At 45.5% G+C, this 22408-nt stretch overlaps 1 protein-coding gene across 1 annotated transcript in view; it reads right to left on the bottom strand.

The window, feature by feature from the left end:
- Positions 1-22408, bottom strand: part of LOC139755520 (uncharacterized) — a 135742-nt gene that overhangs the window by 109750 nt on the left and 3584 nt on the right. The window contains exons 2-10 of the mRNA XM_071673908.1: positions 17975-18043; positions 12761-13702; positions 10573-10754; positions 8071-8256; positions 6840-7011; positions 6197-6327; positions 3032-3127; positions 2349-2540; positions 655-844 (exon numbers count right to left, since the gene is read on the bottom strand). Coding sequence (XP_071530009.1) covers positions 655-844; positions 2349-2540; positions 3032-3127; positions 6197-6327; positions 6840-7011; positions 8071-8256; positions 10573-10754; positions 12761-13702; positions 17975-18043 — 2160 coding nt within the window. The remainder of the gene's footprint in view (positions 1-654; positions 845-2348; positions 2541-3031; positions 3128-6196; positions 6328-6839; positions 7012-8070; positions 8257-10572; positions 10755-12760; positions 13703-17974; positions 18044-22408) is intronic.

Genomic DNA, 22408 nt, shown 5'->3' on the forward strand with positions numbered 1-22408 from the left:
GTAAAGTCGTTGCTCCGCCAGCATGACCCCAGAAACCAAGCATGAGTAAGGTGACCTTCGTCACGTGATGATGCCAAGAAAAAATTGTCCTATAAAAACACATTGTGTGTATTTAAAGAAAAATGAAAAATGAGAAACTACTTGTGTTTAACATGTGGCAACCCACGGGACGACGGTGGAAGACAAGGACATCACTAGGATAAACCTGAAGTGTTTATGGCTCTTCTGTCTCGAACATTTCTAATATTTAACCCATCATGTGAGGGGGTGGCTAACATCCTTCACTCACACAGAAAATGTTATCCGTGTTTACGGTGTCTCAACTGCAACAAGAAGTTTGATCTAATGGCTATGAATGCTAATTAGGCTGACACAGCCCTTTTAGATGTGTCTGTGCTGTAAGTACGTGGCAGACATCATCTCTAGCTCCAGTGAAAGTTGATGGGGTGATCATCGTCATCTATATAATAATATTACTACAATTATTTTATATGTCTTCAAATTTTCAGTTTAAATATGTATTTTTTTTTTCTAGAATAATATGATAATCACCAGCTATCAGCTCCACAATAATACTTATATCAACCATCACTTTCGCCAGGTATACGATCTCTGTGGTGACCCCCCATCAACAACAAGACCTCAAGACTTCACCTGTACACTTTGCCGTCGAAGGATTTGTAGTGGCTGCCTGCCCAGGTGAAGCAGGAGCCGGGTAACTTCTTGATTTTCTGGGTGGTGGTGAGTTGGCCTAGGTCTACCTCGAGACCCAGGTTCTCAAAGAATGGTGGGTAGGTTCCTCGCGTCGGCCCGATGGGTTCAGGAGTCACTGCCAAGAAACCAGCTGGAAATAGGAAATTTTAGATGTGGGTTTGACTCCTCAGGCTCATGTTTCTCTACCATATGCCCTCCATGATAAGAAAAAACTCCTGTATCGAGACAAAACTTCTGTATCGAGACAACACTCCTGCATTAAGTTAGGATGTGCACATTTATTGTAGAATTTATAGCATCATTTTCCATTACCTTTATGATTTTATTTTGCCTATATATTAATGGTAAAATGTGGAACTGCATAAAATCATTTACTTCCTACTTTTACAATAATTCTGTACATAGCTGTATCAAGGCAAGTTTCGAGCAAGGCCTGTGCAAGATTTGTAGCCTACTGAGGATGGAACAATTACGAGTTCTTCAACCTAACCGAATGTAAGGTAAATAGAGCGGAATTATCATTTTGCAAGAGACAAAGTTAAAGATTCGGCTTGTAAGAGAGATTTAGGGGTTGATATAGTGCTAAGCCTGTCCTGAGTATTGTTATAGAGACTGAAAACTTACAAGTTAACTTGACATTGTTTACAAATACGTAGACAAGACGTTCTAGAAAACATCACCATGTACCAAACTTACATCAATATCTGTAGCACTAGTCTGGTCAGCACACTTCGAGGGGTTAAGTTATCCTGTGGTGGGGAGTGAGGTAAGTAATGATGACTGTACCAGAAGTAAGAGAGCTCTATTAGTAGCCATAGGATCACCGACGTTGGAGGGACGGAGAAGCGCGAGACAAGATAATGATATACAAGTTTCTGAATGTATTTGATGAGATCAATATAGACCAGGTATCTAACACTATAGATATCAGTACAAAGAGAAGAATACAAATTAAGAAACTGATTTAAGAAAAAAAAAAGTTTAAATGAAGTAAAGGAATATTTCTATAGTAGCAGTGTTGTGGATACTAGGATCAAGATGATAGTGGAAACTGGAGATGAAAACATGAATAAGTTTAAAAGATTTTGTAGAATTAAGGGATATAAAAGAAACGAGATCTCACAAGTGTAGGACTCCCTGCCCATGTTGTACACATGTATGATCACATGTGCGACTCTCTTACAGCGCAGAAACGTTAGTGTACGACTCTCTTACAGCAGAGAAATGTTAGTGTGCGACTCTCTTACAGCACAGAAACGTTAGTGTACGACTATCTTACAGCACAGAAACGTTAGTGTGCGACTCTCTTACAGCAGAGAAACGTTAGTGTGCGACTCTCTTACAGCACAGAAACAATAGTGTATGACTCTCTTACAACAGAGAAACGTTAGTGTGCGACTCTCTTACAGCACAGAAACGTTAGTGTATGACTCTCTTACAGCAGAGAAACGTTAGTGTGCGACTCTCTTACAGCACAGAAACGTTGGTGTATGACTCTTACAACAGAGAAACGTTAGTGTATGACTTACAGCACAGAAACGTTAGTGTATGACACTCTTACAGCACAGAAACGTTAGTGTATGACACTCTTACAGCACAGAAACGTTAGGCAACATTTGGACGTCTAAACTTACTGTAGTCACAATGGGGCACTGGCCACGGAGTCCAGGTACCAGTGGCGTAGTCGCACTTGTACAGCGAGGCCGGAGGGAACTCGAAGCTGACAGTATCGGGGCACCATAAGGCACACCCAAACTCCATTCCTTCACCCGAGCAGTTGTAGCCACCGTTGAAGCCTAGATTCATCGGGTCACAGTTGGAGATGGCTGCAGGGGTGGGAGAGAGAGACAGAGAGATGGCCCTCAGTTTTCTTTCTTTGGAAGTTCTCTTATTGTGGTTGGTTCATGAATATAATAATAGATATATCCTCTCAAGATAGATTATCTGCCTGCTCAGTAATGCAGGACAGTCATGCTTAGGGTCAAAAGGGGAATGTGCTCACTACGAGTGATGATAGAAGACTAACATACATATATGAGACGAAACTTACGAAAAGTACAAGTGAAGAAACTGAGAAGGTAGAGGAAAACACTGGGAAGATTTAGACCTTGGGATTAGGGAGGTGGCTCGAGAGGTGAGGAAGATGTAGGTACAGGAGGAGTGATGAGGCGGAGGAAGAGAGGAACAAGGATGTAGGTAGATAAGATACGGTACATCAGTACGAGTCTCAGGATGACACGTAAGGTGAGGGGGAAACAACCAGGGGCTGACACCAGAGGTAAATGTACAGTACGAGAACATATGAGAGAAGACTTACGGTACTGGCACCTGTCGCCACGGTACTCCTGGGTGCACTCACACACGTCGGGAGCAATGCACTTGCCCTCATTCTCACAGGCGGGGTCACAGACGGCTGTAGGAAGACAACTGGGTTAGTGTGTACCATTTCTTATTTGTCATAAGGGAGCTTTACACTCACGAGGCCACATCTCTTCTTCTTGTAATCTAATGATACAGGTTTTACGCTTTCCCAGTAGTCATCTATACTTACCCCTTCACTTTGTTGGTTTCACGAGTCCACAACTCTGTTGCGAAAGAACTGTTAATTCATGTACCTCCATACCTTGGCTAATCCCAGTTGTATCTTCTTACTCTGGTGTTGCATGTTAATGTCTTCATGGTCTCGTAAGAACCGATGTACATCTAATTATCGCGTCCTTATCTTTCCTTTTTACAAAGTGTGCAGATTTTGGGCTTTCTTCTTCTTCTCTCAAAACTTATTCCATTCAGATCTGGTGCCATTGTTGATGTGTTCTTCTGATCCCAGTTCAGTTCTTGTATATATTTCCCTCACGTACTGAGGCCAAAACTGTTGTGGCATATTCCAGCTTAGAGCAAATATATGTCGTGTATATTGTCCGTAATGTGCCACTCTCCATGTACCTGCAGGCGGCCTCGATATTGACCAAGATAAAGTTATGTCCTGGAGAACAAGATTCACATGATTTCAACTCCCATTCCCTCTTTAACAGTCCGGTTCTTGTAATCTGTTTCCTCCGGTATACTAGTGACAGACAAGTCTATTCAAACCCTGTCCCATCTTGACGACTTTACATTTCTTTATGGTCTAGATATACGTTGCCATTTGACCAACTCTTGTTATACCTTATCTAATTCTTCGTATAAAATATCCCCAATTCGTGTTGCTTCGCACTTCCCGAGTAATTTTGAAACGATCAACATAGCCGGCATAAATCCGCCTCTTTAGGCAAATCCGTCACGTAAGCAGAAACTGTGTTGGTCACAGCAGTGGAGCCTGAGGAACTCCACTTGCCACCCTCGCCCATCTTGAGAAGGTTCCCCCTGACGTGTGTTCTCTGCTCCATATCAGTTAAGTAATTGTTACTACGCATGAGTAGCCCTCCTCTAACTCAGCCTGGAAATCCAACTTTAACGTAAGTATTGTGAGGGGGGGAAAAATGATCTATTAGTGCAAGAATATATCGTCTCACACATCCCCTTCATGTTGTCAATTCCCCCACAGAAATCTCGTAGCTTGGTTGCGCACTATCTTTCCTCTGCAATCCACAATGTCTCCCACATTAATAGGTTATGTCTGTTAAGAACGCGTTCATCTGCCACCGGATGACTTCGTCTATAACCTTGCGGATCATTCTTGCTGGTGACACAGGAACCTACTTCAAGCCTACTTATCCCATACCTTCTTCTGAAAACTTGTACTCCCTTGGTCTTCCTTCCATTCTGTTGGAGCGTCTCCCTCACTGAAACGGTTCATAAGCAACATGACCAGCGCTTAACAATGGTCTTCCTGAGCACTGGTCAGTACACATGGTGAGATACCACCTGGTCAGCGAGGTTTATGGTGATCTAACTCCTTCATGATACTCCTCGATTTCATTGCAAATCTTTTAAGTAATCTCGAAGATGGAGATCGCGCCCCCTTCTCGTGGCAGGTCACCTACAAGTCTCCCAGAAGTGTAAATACGCTTTGAAAGTCTATTCGGCCCGAATAAACACCTATTGTTGTATTTCAAAGGCTAAGGACTGATATCTTAGATGTAGTATCTCTGTCTACGTACCCCAGTCTGCGACAAGATCTCTAACAAACTGCCTTTGTTATCATTTACTTAATGCTTGTCAGGGTTCCATGTCTACGAATATACAGTCTTTATGATGTGTCTGGGTATACCCATGATTACAGTCATTGTCTGGGTATACCTATGATTACAGTCATTGTCTGGGTATACCCATGATTACAGTCATTGTCTGGGTATACCCATGATTACAGTCATTGTCTGGGTATACCTATGATTACAGTCATTGTCTGGGTATACCCATGATTACAGTCATTGTCTGGGTATACCCATGATTACAGTCATTGTCTGGGTATACCCATGATTACAGTCATTGTCTGGGTATACCCATGATTACAGTCATTGTCTGGGTATACCCATGATTACAGTCATTGTCTGGGTATACCCATGATTACAGTCATTGTCTGGGTATACCCATGATTACAGTCATTGTCTGGGTATACCCATGATTACAGTCATTGTCTGGGTATACCCATGATTACAGTCATTGTCTGGGTATACCCATGATTACAGTCATTGTCTGGGTATACCCATGATTACAGTTACTGCTTGGTTATACCCATGACTGAAATCGTTGTCTGAGTTCAATCGTCAAAACAGTCACATACATCTAACTGCTCCTGGTCAACTTGCTGTTAAGTATAAAGGTTCTGTTATATAGACGTAGATTCACAGTCGTACATCATGTAAACCTTGATGATGTGACTGACCAGCCAAACTGCCCGGGGAAATGATATACCACAAACTGCCAGCCACCTCTTTCGTAAACCACGTCACGGTCGCACTGGCGCGCTGTCCCGTGTGCTCCAACTGGCGAGGGAAGTGAACAAGACGTTCATACCACCACCAGACGCATCGTTGCCTCGTCAGGCTGAGAGAGGAATTGATTGGGTTATTCTGATCTTGAAGGAATTCACACAACGACGAGGTTATCAGCAAGGTTACCAACGGTTAGCCGACCGTTAGCTAACGGATCACTCTGTCAACCGTTACTTCTTGGTACATCACTCACCAGTGGTATTCTCTCTCTCTCTCTCTCTCTCTCTCTCTCTCTCTCTCTCTCTCTCTCTCTCTCTCTCTCTCTCTCTCTCTCTCTCTCTCTCTCATTACGGTGAATGCCTTCGGGAAAGAAAACACTTTGTCGTTTGATATCCTCGTTGCCTAAAAGTCTTGGCTGTGCCTCCGACGTCTAACGTACCACATGTGACCCACCCCAACCTTGAATTGAGTTTGAGAGGAGGCGGGGAGGAACCTCGGCATGAGTGCATGACTCCCTCACCAGAATGGCACAATTACGTAAGTGCAAATAGGTCATCACGTCATGTCCCTCACCCTAGCCGTACACACCCTCACAGTACCATACTCACGTTCACAGTCTGGAATCGTCCCAGCCCACTTGGACTGCTGGATGACCCAGTTGCCATCATCACACTCGAAGGTGAGGCGGGTGGTGCCCTCCTCGAAGTGGTAGCCTTCATGACACCGCGCGATGCACTCGCTGACGGAGGAGGAGGAGCCACTCATTAGTCCCACACAAAAAACAGCTTTCTCTAAGCAAACAACATCTTTGTGAAGTTAAGTGACCATAATAAGATCTATTTCCATACTCGCTACGTGTGGCGGCAACTCATAAAAAGAAAACAATCTCTGATCATAGGAGGATGAATCAGACCTTCGTGTGTCCATCTGTCTCATCTTTACACTCATTGAGAATAAGTAAACTTGGTCTCATCTAGTCACAATCTCAGTCATGCTGGATGAGATTACGTTAGTGTTGCTCTGATCTGACTGACCTGGTGATATTGGTCTCTGGTCAAACTTAATACCCAATCAAAGCTGACAGGTTTATTCCTTATTGAACTGGTTGGTTTAAAGCTTCAACGTAGCAGGGTTCAAGTTCACTAGACAATACATGTTGACATGGTAGGTCTCCTCGTACATGAAGTGAGAATCTGAGGCTGAATGGTGAAATAGAGACCACGGACGTGGTGGAGGATCATGACTACTCACTCCCTGCTGCAGAATATCCTGGAGTTCATGGGTGTTGGTGGCTTGTTGGAGCACACCTTTGGGGTGGTGACCTTGGGAATCTCACAAGCATCACCCTCCCAGGTGTCTGAACATTGGCAGAGGTCCGGCGCCAGGCAGATACCATTGTTCTGGCACGGCGGGTTGCAGACGGCTGGGGGAAGAAAGAGGGGGAGATAAGTCTGTTGGAGGCAGATGCATTCTTGGCTGTGGGATGAGCTGACTAAGCACAAAGTGTGTGCTCGACATGAAGACCAGGGCGGAGGGTGCATTAGCTCTGGGGGAGAGTGACAGCTGGGAGCACAAGATATGTTAGCTGCATCATCAGCATGATCTCGCGATGATCATACACCCACTTCTGTGTCTACCCCAGCATATCCACCCATGATCATACACCCACTTCTGTGTCTACCCCAGCATATCTACCCATGATCATACACCCACTTCTGTGTCTACCCCAGCATATCCACCCATGATCATACACCCATTTCTGTGTCTACCCCAGCATATCCACCTATGATCATACACCCACTTCTGTGTCTACCCCAGCATATCCACCCATGATCATACACTCACTTCTGTGTCTACCCCAGCATATCCACCCATGATCATACACCCACTTCTGTGTCTACCCCAGCATATCCACCCATGATCATACACCCACTTCTGTGTCTACCCCAGCATATCCACCCATGATCATACACCCACTTCTGTGTCTACCCCAGCATATCCACCCATGATCATACACCCACTTCTGTGTCTACCCCAGCATATCCACCTATGATCATACACCCACTTCTGTGTCTACTCCAGCATATCCACCCATGATCATACACCCACTTCTGTGTCTACTCCAGCATATCCACCCATGATCATACACCCACTTCTGTGTCTACCCCAGCATATCCACCCATGATCATACACCCACTTCTGTGTCTACTCCAGCATATCCACCCATGATCATACACCCACTTCTGTGTCTACCCCAGCATATCCACCCATGATCATACACCCATTTCTGTGTCTACCCCAGCATATCCACCTATGATCATACACCCACTTCTGTGTCTACCCCAGCATATCCACCCTAGGCTCCAAGTCTGTCCTCGATCTACCGTCACTCATAATCCAACCTTCGCCCTCGATGTGTTGGCCATGAGCGCACGCGAGGACCAGAGGTGTGTCCCCTGCAACACAGGAGGAGTCTACTCACGTTCACAGTCAGGTAGAGCCTCAAAGCTGCTCCCGCTCACCACCCACTGGCCGTCGGCACACTCCAGGAACAGCCGGCGGTCCAGGCTGGGGAACTGGTACCGTGAGTTGCAGATCGCCCGGCACCCGGCGTACGACGAGCAGTTTATTCGACCGTTGGCCGGTGGTGAAGGCTTGGAGTTGCAACCTGGGGAGATGAGTCGTGTCCAGGGTAATGATGTAGGCACTGAGTCGAAATGATATGAGCATCTGACGTGACTGAGGAAGGGTCATGGCACAGTCAATACTGAAGGTGTGGGGGGTAGTGATAAAGGTTTCTGTCTGAGGTGAGATGAGAGCAGTGAGTTGGGCTATTGTCTAAACTTTGAGGCACTGCAGAGGAGTAGGTGGTGGTGGTGGTGAGTGGTGGTATGATCGCGTCATCACTGAACACATGAGGACAGGGATGTGTTGTCCCGCTCGTGAAGCACAGACGACGGTAACGCTACTGTTCTGTTACCCAGCCATTGAAGGGCAGAGGTGTTACCTGCAGTGGGGCGTTACCGGACTCCGCCTCTAGGATGCTTACGTCACGGGTGAAAAGGTCATCCTCCGACGAGGTTACATCACAGACGTACAATCTCGTTGAAGAACTCCTCCTAACTCCAAAGGAGTTCAACATTTCCCTGCTACTGATTGTAGCGCAGCCTTGAAGCTGCAGGAGTACATCAAAGGTATATAAGGGTTATATTATGATAATGACTCGAGCGATGCTGACGACTGTTATTATTATTGTTATAACAATGACATGAACGCAAACAAAAATGTTATCTTAAAGGAGGGAAGATCACTAAGGTCAACATCATGCCAGTACGTGACAACAGAGAACAAGATACTAGTTATCATGTTACACTTCAGCATTGTACACAGCTGCTATGTTTTCATGATGCTGACACAATAGTGTGAAGATGGCGCTGGATGGAGTGTCGGGTGATCATGACGAACACACAGGAGGAAATGATGGTTATTATCTTAATCGTAATGATCAGAAGGAAGTATTATCATTAACCTTCCCCTAACCTCTAGCTCAAAGACAGACACTTCTTTTTTTTTTAATGCTGTCACTCAGAGATTGGTTGGGTTTGCCCTACTTGTACGTTTTCCTTTGCTCTTAAGTGACCCGCTCAGCCGTGAGATGGCGTGCGTGCAGCCATTGCCAACTCCTCAAAGATTATGGTGACTTACGGGAATCGTATTTCCCAAATGAATGTTCCTTCGAACGCACGAACAAACCTAGTTTGTGCACAGTTCCTAGTATGTTTACCCGAGTTCTGCTGAGAGGAGTGCTTGCTTTCCTGTGGCTTTTGGAAGCAAAATCCTACACGGGAATACATTAAGGTATATTGGTGTATCTTTGTCATTCATGATACAGTCATTGTCTTTAAGGATCATCAGTGCCAAGTGTCAAAGTGTATTTGCCTCGGCAATGGTGTTAGCAGAGTATTAGGCCTTGAAGAGTCTTTTTTTTCCCAGGATTAAGATGCCAACGATGTTGGAAAGCCAATCTCGAGTTTACGGTCATGTTAGAAAATGGAATGTATTTCCGATAATGTTGAGCAACAGATGGTATAATTTGATATCCCACTGTGTCTCAGGAAGGTAACAAGTTGAAACGACATTTCTTTGATGTAGTGATGATGTTTTCCTCGTAGATGAAGCGATAACCACAATTACCAGAGCATTTTGATTTAAGCAATGAGTTACGTTGCCTTCAAGAATGTTGAAACTATTTCCTTAATATTTCTCAACTAATGATGTTTTGAGTTCAGAATGATTCGTAGTTTTAAGGTAATATCAAGCAATGATTAGTCATACTTTTTTTTTAATGTTCCTCTACTAACATTACTTGATCATAGAACGTTAAGGAAAAATGCTGAGGAATCTATCGTTCACATGTTTACATACATATACACAGGCTTACTTTGGTAGCTCAGTGCTACGAGGGTTGTTATGTAGGGCAAGGAACCAACACACCGTGATGATGGATCATTGGTAACTACACCCAAATCTTACTGTATTTCTCTTAGTCACACTCAGTCACCCATCATGACCTTAGTCACACTCAGTCACCCATCATGACCTTAGTCACACTCACTCACCCATCAGGAGCCTAACCACCATGACATCCATTGCAACGACCACTTACTACCACGACCTTCATTAACGACCAATCATTAACGAATCACCTCATTTGTGAGCCACACTGACTCTCCAATCACTGGGTCTCTGTGACCCACACATGGTCATCACTACACCTGATCGTTGTAACCTCCACAGCCAACTGACTATGATAGTCACCCTTGCTGACTAACCCCACCTGACACCTACAGTAGTGACCTGCTAACCCCCACTGACTGAACCGTAAGCCCCATTATGACTGAACCAGAGCAAAGGTCAGCAGGAACTTAGCCCTGCTGCTGGTGGTGGAGGCGGAGTGGTGAGAAGAGCCACTGGTTGTACCCACCTCGCTTGGTCTCCGGCTGCTTCTTGGAGCCTCCCTTGCGGGCTGGCTCCATAGACAGCTCAGGGTCTTCCTCGTCCTCCACCAACTCCTCCAACTCCTCCTCCTCTTCTTCCTCCTCCTCCTCCAGTCCTCCGCTGAACACTTTGTTGCGATCTTCTGCTGACGTCACGCGCAGGGGGGGCCTGAATGGGTATTAGACACGGTCATGGGCAGCAGACGTAAATAATGGTGGGTTATGTGCAGCAGACACAGATAGTAGTGGGTTATGTGCAGCAGACACAGATAGTGGTGGGTTATGTGCAGCAGACACAGAGAGTGGTGGGTCATGGAGAGCAGACAGAGATAGTGATGGATCATATGCAGCAGACACAGAGAGTGGTGGGTCATGGAGAGCAGACAGAGATAGTGATGGATCATCTGCAGCAGACACAGAAAGTGGTGGGTCATGGAAAGCAGACACAGGTACTTGGAAGGGTCAACGGCAGCAGACACGGTGGGTAGTGGAGGGTCCTGGGTAGCAGACATAATCAATAGAAGGTCATGATGCACCAGATATAGGTGAGGGAGTTGAGGGCAAAAGACCTTCGAAAGTGAGGGGGATTCGCGGGCAGTAGACACAGGAGGAGAGAGAAAGTGAGAGTGAACGTTGGAGAACAGAGCAGTAAGAGAGAGAGAGAGAGAGAGAGAGAGAGAGAGAGAGAGAGAGAGAGAGAGAGAGAGAGAGAGAGAGAGAAGGCGGCTCAGCAAGTTAGGAGACGAGACTAAAGGAAAATAAGGAGGCTATGTGAAAATGAGGGAAGGAGAGGAGATGGGAGAGGGGAGGAAGAGCAGGAGAGTGAGAGAGGAAAGAAAGGAAGAGAGAGATAAAGAGAGGTTCCCAGGAAGAGGGTGGTGAGTGAGAGGAGGGTGGAGCTGGTGTCAATAGAAAGTGTGACGGGGTGAGAGATGGGACGAGAGGGAATAGGAGAGTGAGAGACATAAGTAAAGAGAGAGGGAATACATTCACAGAGAAAGGAGAGAGTCTGAGTACCTTCCTACCTACGAGTGTCTACCCATCCATGAAAACCTACTTCCCTGCTTACGAATACCTACCTACAAGTACCTACCTAACTACGTGCTCGTGCCTATCTACCTAACTGCGTACGAGTGGCTACCTACCTATGAATACTTACCTACCTACCTACCTACCTACAAGTACCTATGACAAGAAATCACCAAGAGTCGTGGACACCCAGACTGTAGCGCTCACCGCTCACTCTGCTTGTATCTGATGCCACACACAGTGTGCACATTGTCAATCCTGTAGAACAGTTCTCATATTTTTTAAAAGGTCTCTGTACACGATCCTTGTATCATTTGTTATTACTTTAGGCAAAACATAGAAACGAGACCATGACTCATCCTTAATCCTATTCATAACTAGCATTCAACTGTTTCATTCCAGTGTATCACTACTGACGTTCGAGATAGTGTGTTCGCCTGCCTCACGTTCGCCTGCCTGTCGTAATTTCCTCCTTCGTCGTCTGACGTCATATATGAAGGGTATGTAGTCCTCACCTCTATTATGTTGTCTGATGCATTGCATTCACTGGCTTGAATATCAGGGTTTCGTAGACAACGTTTAAAGGACCAGCATTTCCTGGTTCTTGGTGTCGCATGTGAGGTTTACAGATTCAACACCACCATATATTTCCCATCACCTTCCCTAATTCTTCTCTTCCATGTGTTGACTAGATAATTCAATGTTTTATGATAATGTCTACAGCCAATACAGCCTGGTTGTCTTCCTTCATTAGCTATAAACTTAGAAATTAACTCTCAGACCCTATCACTGTTGGATCAGTACCTGTTTAGCCCTTCAGTATGGCATTTATTCCAATGGAGAGAGAGAGAGAGAGAGAGAGAGAGAGAGAGAGAGAGAGAGAGAGAGAGAGAGAGAGAGAGAGAGAGTCACAAGGTGCAACAAAACTTCAGGTCATACAACAAGGTACTGTTCTTAAATTTCAGGGATACGTAGTTAAGAAAGATTGTGAAGACCATGTCTGAAAAATCCTCTCATTCCAGTAAAGTTATCATTATCTCTTCGTTCTGAATGATAGATCCAACAATAAACACTTTAGTTTTAGTCGATTCTGATCACACTCCTTCCTCCCATGAACTCATCTGGACACCACTTGGGGATACTCACTTAGTCGTAGTGGTTTCTAAGCCGCCGAGAAGTATTTTGGCCAAGTTCTCGTTTATTGGGTGAGGGAAGTTGTCGGAGCCACCGAAGGCGTTAGTTGGTGGATACGGCACTGCACCTCCCTCACCAGGTTGCGGGAAGATGCCACTGGATGAGAATTTGGTTCTTGTGGGAGGAAACTGGATCGGTGAAGAGCCAAATGGATTCGCGTTAGAACCTCCGAAACGTGTCAGGTAGGAAGGGAAGGTGTTGCTGGTGCTGCCGGGAACAGGTCTGCTTGCCTGAGACCCACCGGACACGCTGGGAAAGAAGGAATTAGAAGATCCACCAAATCCAGTGCTGGAGGACCCGAAAGTTCCACCTACTGATCCGCTGAATGCATCGCCAGGAGAGCCAAATTCTGGACTTTGAGCCCCGCTGAAAGAAGGTATTACAGGCCCACCTAAGTCTAGTCCTAATGACCTGCCAAAGGGTGAAGTTCCAGGCCCACTGAAGTCTGGACCAGGCAGTCCGCTAAAATCGAGGCCAGGTGATCCACTGAACGAATACCCGGGAGCCGAGTCTCGACCTCCGAAGCTGGACGAACCTTCGGGGAAACCAAATGAGGATGACGATGGTGATGACTTTATGCTTCCCCCTTTAGGGCTACTGACACTCGCGCCACCCTTGCGGCCCCTTCCAGAGCCTGACCTGGAACCTCCGAGGTTTGCACTGCCGGTAAACTGGAAAGCCTGCAGCTCTTCGTCCGTTTCGCCTCTCTCAGTTGTAGCCGCTTCCAGGAAAGAATCTGGACCTCCCCCAGGACCAGGGAAAGACACAGGGGTTCCTCTCAAGCTACTAAAGCTCCTGGATCCCCCTTTCCTGGCATTGAAGGCCTGCCCTGTCCTGAGCGTTATACCAGAGGAAGAGCCTGGGAATCCCTGGAAGCCTCCGAACTGCGATGGCCTACGAGGGAAACAAAAAAAAATTGTAATTAATTTTCAAACAGGAACAGAGCATTTTACTGACGCTTTCCGGTGGAAATGACTTATAAGAATAATGTACAGCTACCAAACCCAATACATCTAGTGCAGTTAGTGTCTCCAGTAAGTATATCTATCATGTCCAGTACATTTAGTGAACCCAGTACAGCTAATACATACACGAAACACTTAGCATATCCAAAACATTTAATACTGGATATCCAAGACAACTAGAACATTAGATACAACTAGCACTCCCTATGGAACCAGCTCACTCAGTACAGCTAATATATCTCGTACAGCTAATACATCCAAAACAGCTTCCACACTCAGTACAGCTATACATCCAAAACAGCTTCCACACTCAGTACAGCTGATACATCCAAAACAGCTTCCACACTCAGTACAGCTGATACATCCAGTACAGCTTCCACACTCAGTACAGCTGATACATCCAGTACAGCTGAGACATCCAATATTGCTAATACATCTTTGTACAAATGATACATCCGTACGGCTGATACATTCAGTGCAGCTAACACACCCAATACAGCTAATACATCCAGCACAGCTGATACATCCAGTATAGCAAGCACATATAGTACACCAAACGCATCCAGTATAACTAACATATCCAGTATACCTAACACACACACACACACACACACACACACACACACACACACACACACACACACACACATACATACATACACACACACTTTCTAAAAGGGGAAACAAAACAAGGGGTCAAGAGGGAAGTGCTCATCCTCCTAGAAGGCTCAGATTGGGGTGTTTGAATGTGTCTGGATGTAACCAAGATGAAAATGCTTGAGGAAAGAAACCTTGATGTTCTGGCTCTAAGTGAAATGAAGCTCAAGGGTAAAGGAAGGAATAGTTTGGAAGTCTTGGGAGTAAAGTCAGGGGTTGGTGAGAGTACAAGGGCTAAGGAAGGAGTAGCACTACTCCTGAAGCAGGAATTATGGGAGTGTGTGATAGAATGTAAGAAAGTAAAGTCTAGACTTAGTGGGTAAAACTGGAAATGGATGGAGAGAGATGGGTTATTATTGGTGCTTATGCACCTGGTCATGAGAAGAAAGATCATGAAAGGCAAGTGTTATGGGAGCAGCTGAGTGAGTATATCAGCAGTTTTGGTGCACGAGATCGGATATTAGTGATGGGTGATTTAAATGCGAAGGTGAGTAATGTAGCAATTGAGGGTATAATTGTTGTACATGGGGTATTCAGTGTTGGGAATGGTGATGGTGAAGAGCTTGTGGATTTGTGTGCTGAAAAAAGGACTGGTGATTGGGAATACTTGGTTTAAAAAGAGAGATATACATAAGTATGTATTTGAATAGGAGAGATGGTCAAAGGTCATTATTGGACTACGTGTTAACCGATAGGCGGGTAAAAGAGAGATTTTTGGATGCTAATGTGCTGAAAGGGGCAGCTGGAGGGATGTCTGATCACCATCTTGTGAAGGTGAAGATGGTGATTTGTAGAGGTTTTCAGAAAAGAAGAGAAAATGTTGGGGAGAAGAGAGTGGTGAGAGTAAGTGAGCTTGGAAAGGAGACTTGTGTGAGAAAGTACCAAGAGAGGTTAAGTGCAGAATGGCAAAAGGTGAGAACAAATGACTTGAGGGGAGTGGGTGAGGAATGGGAAGCAGTGATGGCATGTGCAAAAGATGCATGTGGCATGAGAAAGGTGGGAGGTGGGCAGATTAGAAAGGTAGTGATTGGATGATTACTTAGAAGTAGGAAATGCTTATGACTGGGAGATGTATAGAATAAAAAACGGTAGGAGGTCAAGAGGAAGGTGCAAAGGTTGAAAAAGAGGGAAGATGAGAGTTGGGGTGAGAGAGTGTCATTAAAATTTAGGAAGAATGAAATGATGTTTTGGAAGGAGGTAAATAACGTGCTTAAGGCAATTGGGAACATCGGTGAAGGGAGCAAGTGAGGAAGTAATAACAGGTAGTGATAAAGTGAAAGGAGATGGATTGACTATTTTGAAGGTTTGTTGAATGTGTGTGATGATAGAGTGGCAGATGTAGGGTGTTTTGGTCGGGGTGGTGTGCGAAGTGAGAGGGTTAGGGAAAATGGGTTGGTTAAGAGAGAAGAGTTAGTGAAAGTTTTGCAGAAGATGAAATCTGGCAAGGCGGAGGGTTTGGAAGGTATTGCAGTAGAATTTATTAAGAAAGGGGATGACTGTGTTGTGGATTGGTTGGGAAGAATATTCAGTGTATGTATAGATCATGGTGAAGTGCCTGAGGATTGGCGGAATGCATGCATAGTGCCATTGTACAAAGGCAAAGAGGATAAAGGTGAGTGTCCAAACTACAGAGGCATAAGTTTGTTGAGTATTTTTGGGAAATCATATGGAAGGGTATTGATTGAGAGGATGAAGGCATGTACAGAACAGTGTGGTTTCAGAAGTGGTAGAGGTTGCGTGGATCAGGTGTTTGCTTTGAAGAATGTATGCGAGAAATAATTGGAAAAACAGATGGATTTGTATGTAGCATTTATCGATCTGGAGAGGACATATGATAAGGTTGATAAAGATGCTTTGTAGAAGGTTTGAAGAATATATGGTGTTACAGGTAACCTGCTAGAAGCAGTGAAAAGGCTTAACCAGGGATGTAAGGCATGTGTACGAGTAGGAAGAGAGGAGAGTGATTGGTTTACCAGTGTTGGTCTGCGGCAGGGATGTGTGATATCCCCGTGGTTGTTTGGTTTGTTTATGGATGGGGTGGTTAAGGACGTAAATGCAAGAGTTTTGGAGAGAGGGGAGAGTATGCAGTCAACTGGGAATGAGAGGGCCAGGGAAGTGAGTCAGCTGTTGTTCGCCGATGATACAGCACTGGTGGCTGATTCGAGTGAGAAACTGCAGAAGTTGATGACTAACTTTGGAAAAGTGTGTGAAAGGAAAAAGTTGAGTGTAAATGTGAATAAAAGGAAGGTTATTAGGTTCAGAAGGGTTGAGGGACAAGTTAATCGGGATACAAATTTGAATGGAGAAAAATTGGAGGAAATGAAGTGTTTCAGAGATACACATTTTCATATTCATACTTGTTTGCCTTCATCCATTCCTGGCGCTACCCCGCCCCACAGGAAACAGCTTCGCTACCCACTGCTTCAGCGAGGTATTGACAGGAAAACAGACAAAAATGCCACATTCGTTCACACGCAGTCTCTAGCTGTCATGTGTAATGCACCGAAACCGCAGCTCCCTATCCACATTCAGACCCAACATACCTTTCCATGGTTTACCCCAGACGTTTCACATACCCTGGTTCAGTCCATTGACAGTACGTCGACCCCGGTATACCACATCGTTCCAATTCACACTGTTCCTTGCACGTCTCTCACCGTCTATGTTTAGGCCCCGATCGCTCAAAATCTTTTTCACTCCATCCTTTCACCTCCAATTTGGTCTCCCGCGTCTCCATTTTCCCTCCACCTCTGACACATATATCCTCTTTGTCAATCTTTCCTCACTCATACTCTCCATATGTCCAAACCATTTCAACACACCCTCTTCTGCTCGCTCAACTATACTCTTTATTTCCACACATCTCTCTCATCCCTTCATTGCTTACTCGATCAAACCACCTCACACCACATATTGCCCTCAAACATCTCATTTCCAACACATCCACCCTGCTCCGCACAACCCTATCTATTGCCCATGTCTCGCAACCATATTTCATTGTTGGAATCACTATTCCTTCAAACGCCCCATTTTTGCTCTCTGAGATAACGTTCTCTTCTTCCATACATTCCTCATCGGTAACAGAACCTTCGCCCCCTCCGTCACTCTGTAACTCAGTTCAGCTTCCATGGTTCCATTTGCTGCTAAGGCCACTCCCAGATATCTGAAACACTTCACTTCCTCCAATTTTTCTCCATTCAAACTTACATCCCAATTAGCTTGTCCCTCAACCCCACTGAACCTAATAACCTTGCTCTTATTCACATTTACTCTCAACTTTCTCCTTTCACAATCTTTTCCAAACTTAGTCACCAACTTCTGCAGTTTCTCACTCGGATCAGCCACCGAAACCGTATCATCACTTCCCAGGCCCTCTCATCCCCAACACACTGCATATTTGCCCCTCTCTCCAAAACTCTTGCATATATATATATATATATATATATATATATATATATATATATATATATATATATATATATATATATATATATATATATATATATATGTATCGTTGGCACTGGGATTATAACAAGCAACTTACTCGTCGTCCATGCGGTAGTTTCGTCTGAACCTGTCGAAGGATGCGGCCGGGTAGTAGTTACGGTGTGGCCTGCGGAAGAGGAACACCTCACATGTTGCATTCTTCAGGACGGGGCATTGCATGTCACAATTAAGTTATCAGGGAAACAGCAACATAGGCCTGTAGGACTGTAGTAGGAGTGCATGTGTGTGTGTGTGTGTGTAGGTATGAATGTGTATTGTAAACACATACTTATATATGAGTGAATGAGAGCACTTATTCGTACAATATTGGAACGAAAGTCAATAATAACAGCGGTCTCATCTCCCAACTGGTTTCTGTCATTACTGCTTCAGGATTTTACACTGCAGCAGCCCCTGTTCTTAGCCTTTTACATATATCATGTCTTAACACTAAATATACACACCCTAGCTTACGCCAGGTAGTACATGCACGTATGCACATATGCCTGTCATCCCTTATTTGTAATATACGGAGAAGGAGTTCTACACTCGTGGAAGTCCTATGTCTTGAACTGTCTTTATTCCCATGCAACATTTGAAACTTGTGTACGATGTTCACATTCACAATTTCGTCAATCAGATTACCTCTTCGTCCACTCATGTTACAGTGTGAAAGTACTTCTTCGTAGCTTTTCCTACATGATCCTTAACTAATTCCATGTTGCAGGTTACAGGTATGTTAGTCACTGCTGACCACAAAATGCCTTCAAGGGACACTAGTGGGATATAGATATTTCTTTCCTCCAGTCCATCGAACCGTTTAGCCATTTTGAAACAGGTGTTTCCTCACGCAGACCCACAAAATAACGTCGCATGGTGTTAAGTGTGACCGGCGAACATGACATTGGTGCACACTCCGTCTTTTCATCTTTGCCGGAGAGCAAAGATGAAGTACAGAGCACCGATGTTATTCCACTGAGAGAGAGAGAGAGAGCGGGTGTTGTGCTCAGCAGCGACTAACGTTCCTGCTACTCTAAGAGATATAGTAACAATACAGGAGCATATAGGTAAGTGTGATGACTTGGTGAATAAAAACCCTCAGTGAATATCAAATGATTTACGGTATGTTTCATCAATATCGCTGGATATTTTTGGTTGACTGTGCAGCCGTTGCTTGGTAGGGTGGGGTGGAGAAGGGGATAAGGAGTGGAATTCCCGTTGAGCAAGTTCTATGTACGATAAGGCAACGTGTGGCACCTGGGCGGATGGTATAGCCCACAAGCGCCTCTGGCCAGATTACAACTGCCTCACCACCTGTGCCTCGGAGATAGCCCCAGCACCACGCACATCCCGAAGCACCATGTTACGACCCTCGAGCACCACCGCACGACCCTTGAGCACCGCGTTACGACCCTTGAGCACCGCGTTACGACCCTTAAACACTGCGATACGACCCTCGAGCACCACCGTACGACCCTTGAGCAACGCGTTACGACCCATGAACACCGCGTTACGACCCTTAAACACTGCGATACGACCCTCGAGCACCACCGCACGACCCTTGAGCAACGCGTTACGACCCTTGAACACTGCGATACGACCCTCGAGCATCACCGTACGACCCTTGAGCAACGCGTTACGACCCTTGAGCACCGCGCTACGACGCTTGGTCTTGATATTAGTAACGTTATCGACTGTGGTTTGGTTGATGTTCGTAACGCTGTTCCTCGTCATGTCGATGTTAGTAACGCTGTCGGATGTGACAATACAGTCTTAGAGCACAATGATGGTAGGATCCTTCAGAACACACACTATGGAAGCATCCTTCAGAACACACGTGATGGTGGCATCCTTCAGAACACACACTATGGTGGCATCCTTCAGAACACACGTGATGGTGGCATCCTTCAGAACACACACATGATGGTGGCATCCTTCAGAACACACACTATGGTGGCATCCTTCAGAACACACATGATGGTGGCATCCTTCAGAACACACATGATGGTGGCATCCTTCAGAACACACACTATGGTGGCATCCTTCAGAACATACACTATGGTGGCATCCTTCAGAACACACACTATGGTGGCATCCTTCAGAACACACACTATGGTGGCATCCTTCAGAACACACATGATGGTGGCATCCTTCAGAACACACATGATGGTGGCATCCTTCAGAACACACACTATGGTGGCATCCTTCAGAACACACATGATGGTGGCATCCTTCAGAACACACACTATGGTGGCATCCTTCAGAACACACACTATGATGGCATCCTTCAGAACACACATGATGGTGGCATCCTTCAGAACACACACATGATGGTGGCATCCTTCAGAACACACATGATGGTGGCATCCTTCAGAACACACACATGATGGTGGCATCCTTCAGAATACACATGATGGTGGCATCCTTCAGAACACACACTATGGTGGCATCCATCAGAACACACATGATGGTGGCATCCTTCAGAACACACACATGATGGTGGCATCCTTCAGAACACACACTATGGTGGCATCCTTCAGAACACACACTATGGTGGCATCCTTCAGAACACACATGATGGTGGCATCCTTCAGAACACACACTATGGTGGCATCCTTCAGAACACACATGATGGTGGCATCCTTCAGAACACACACTATGGTGGCATCCTTCAGAACACACACTATGGTGGCATCCTTCAGAACACACATGATGGTGGCATCCTTCAGAACACACATGATGGTGGCATCCTTCAGAACACACATGATGGTGGCATCCTTCAGAACACACACTATGGTGGCATCCTTCAGAACAACACTGATGGTGGCATCCTTCAGAACACACATGATGGTGGCATCTTCAGAACACACACTATGGTGGCATCCTTCAGAACACACACTATGGTGGCATCCTTCAGAACACACACTATGGTGGCATCCTTCAGAACACACATGATGGTGGCATCCTTCAGAACACACACTATGGTGGCATCCTTCAGAACACACACTATGGTGGCATCCTTCAGAACACACATGATGGTGGCATCCTTCAGAACACACACTATGGTGGCATCCTTCAGAACACACACTGATGGTGGCATCCTTCAGAACACACACTATGGTGGCATCCTTCAGAACACACACTATGGTGGCATCCTTCAGAACACACATGATGGTGGCATCCTTCAGAACACACACTATGGTGGCATCCTTCAGAACACACACTATGGTGGCATCCTTCAGAACACACATGATGGTGGCATCCTTCAGAACACACACTATGGTGGCATCCTTCAGAACACACACTATGGTGGCATCCTTCAGAACACACACTGATGGTGGCATCCTTCAGAACACACATGATGGTGGCATCCTTCAGAACACACACTATGGTGGCATCCTTCAGAACACACACTATGGTGGCATCCTTCAGAACACACACTATGGTGGCATCCTTCAGAACACACATGATGGTGGCATCCTTCAGAACACACACTATGGTGGCATCCTTCAGAACACACACTATGGTGGCATCCTTCAGAACACACACATGATGGTGGCATCCTTCAGAACACACATGATGGTGGCATCCTTCAGAACACACACTATGGTGGCATCCTTCAGAACACACATGATGGTGGCATCCTTCAGAACACACATGATGGTGGCATCCTTCAGAACACACACTATGGTGGCATCCTTCAGAACACACACTATGGTGGCATCCTTCAGAACACACATGATGGTGGCATCCTTCAGAACACACACTATGGTGGCATCCTTCAGAACACACATGATGGTGGCATCCTTCAGAACACACACTATGGTGGCATCCTTCAGAACACACACTATGGTGGCATCCTTCAGAACACACACTATGGTGGCATCCTTCAGAACACACACTATGGTGGCATCCTTCAGAACACACACTATGGTGGCATCCTTCAGAACACACACTATGGTGGCATCCTTCAGAACACACACTATGGTGGCATCCTTCAGAACACACACTATGGTGGCATCCTTCAGAACACACACTATGGTGGCATCCTTCAGAACACACACTATGGTGGCATCCTTCAGAACACACACTATGGTGGCATCCTTCAGAACACACACTATGGTGGCATCCTTCAGAACACACATGATGGTGGCATCCTTCAGAACACACACTGATGGTGGCATCCTTCAGAACACACACTATGGTGGCATCCTTCAGAACACACACTATGGTGGCATCCTTCAGAACACACACATGATGGTGGCATCCTTCAGAACACACACTATGGTGGCATCCTTCAGAACACACATGATGGTGGCATCCTTCAGAACACACACTATGGTGGCATCCTTCAGAACACACATGATGGTGGCATCCTTCAGAACACACACTATGGTGGCATCCTTCAGAACACACATGATGGTGGCATCCTTCAGAACACACATGATGGTGGCATCCTTCAGAACACACACTATGGTGGCATCCTTCAGAA

This window comes from Panulirus ornatus, chromosome 19 (genome assembly GCF_036320965.1).
Source record: "Panulirus ornatus isolate Po-2019 chromosome 19, ASM3632096v1, whole genome shotgun sequence".
NCBI classification, from domain to species: domain Eukaryota; kingdom Metazoa; phylum Arthropoda; class Malacostraca; order Decapoda; family Palinuridae; genus Panulirus; species Panulirus ornatus.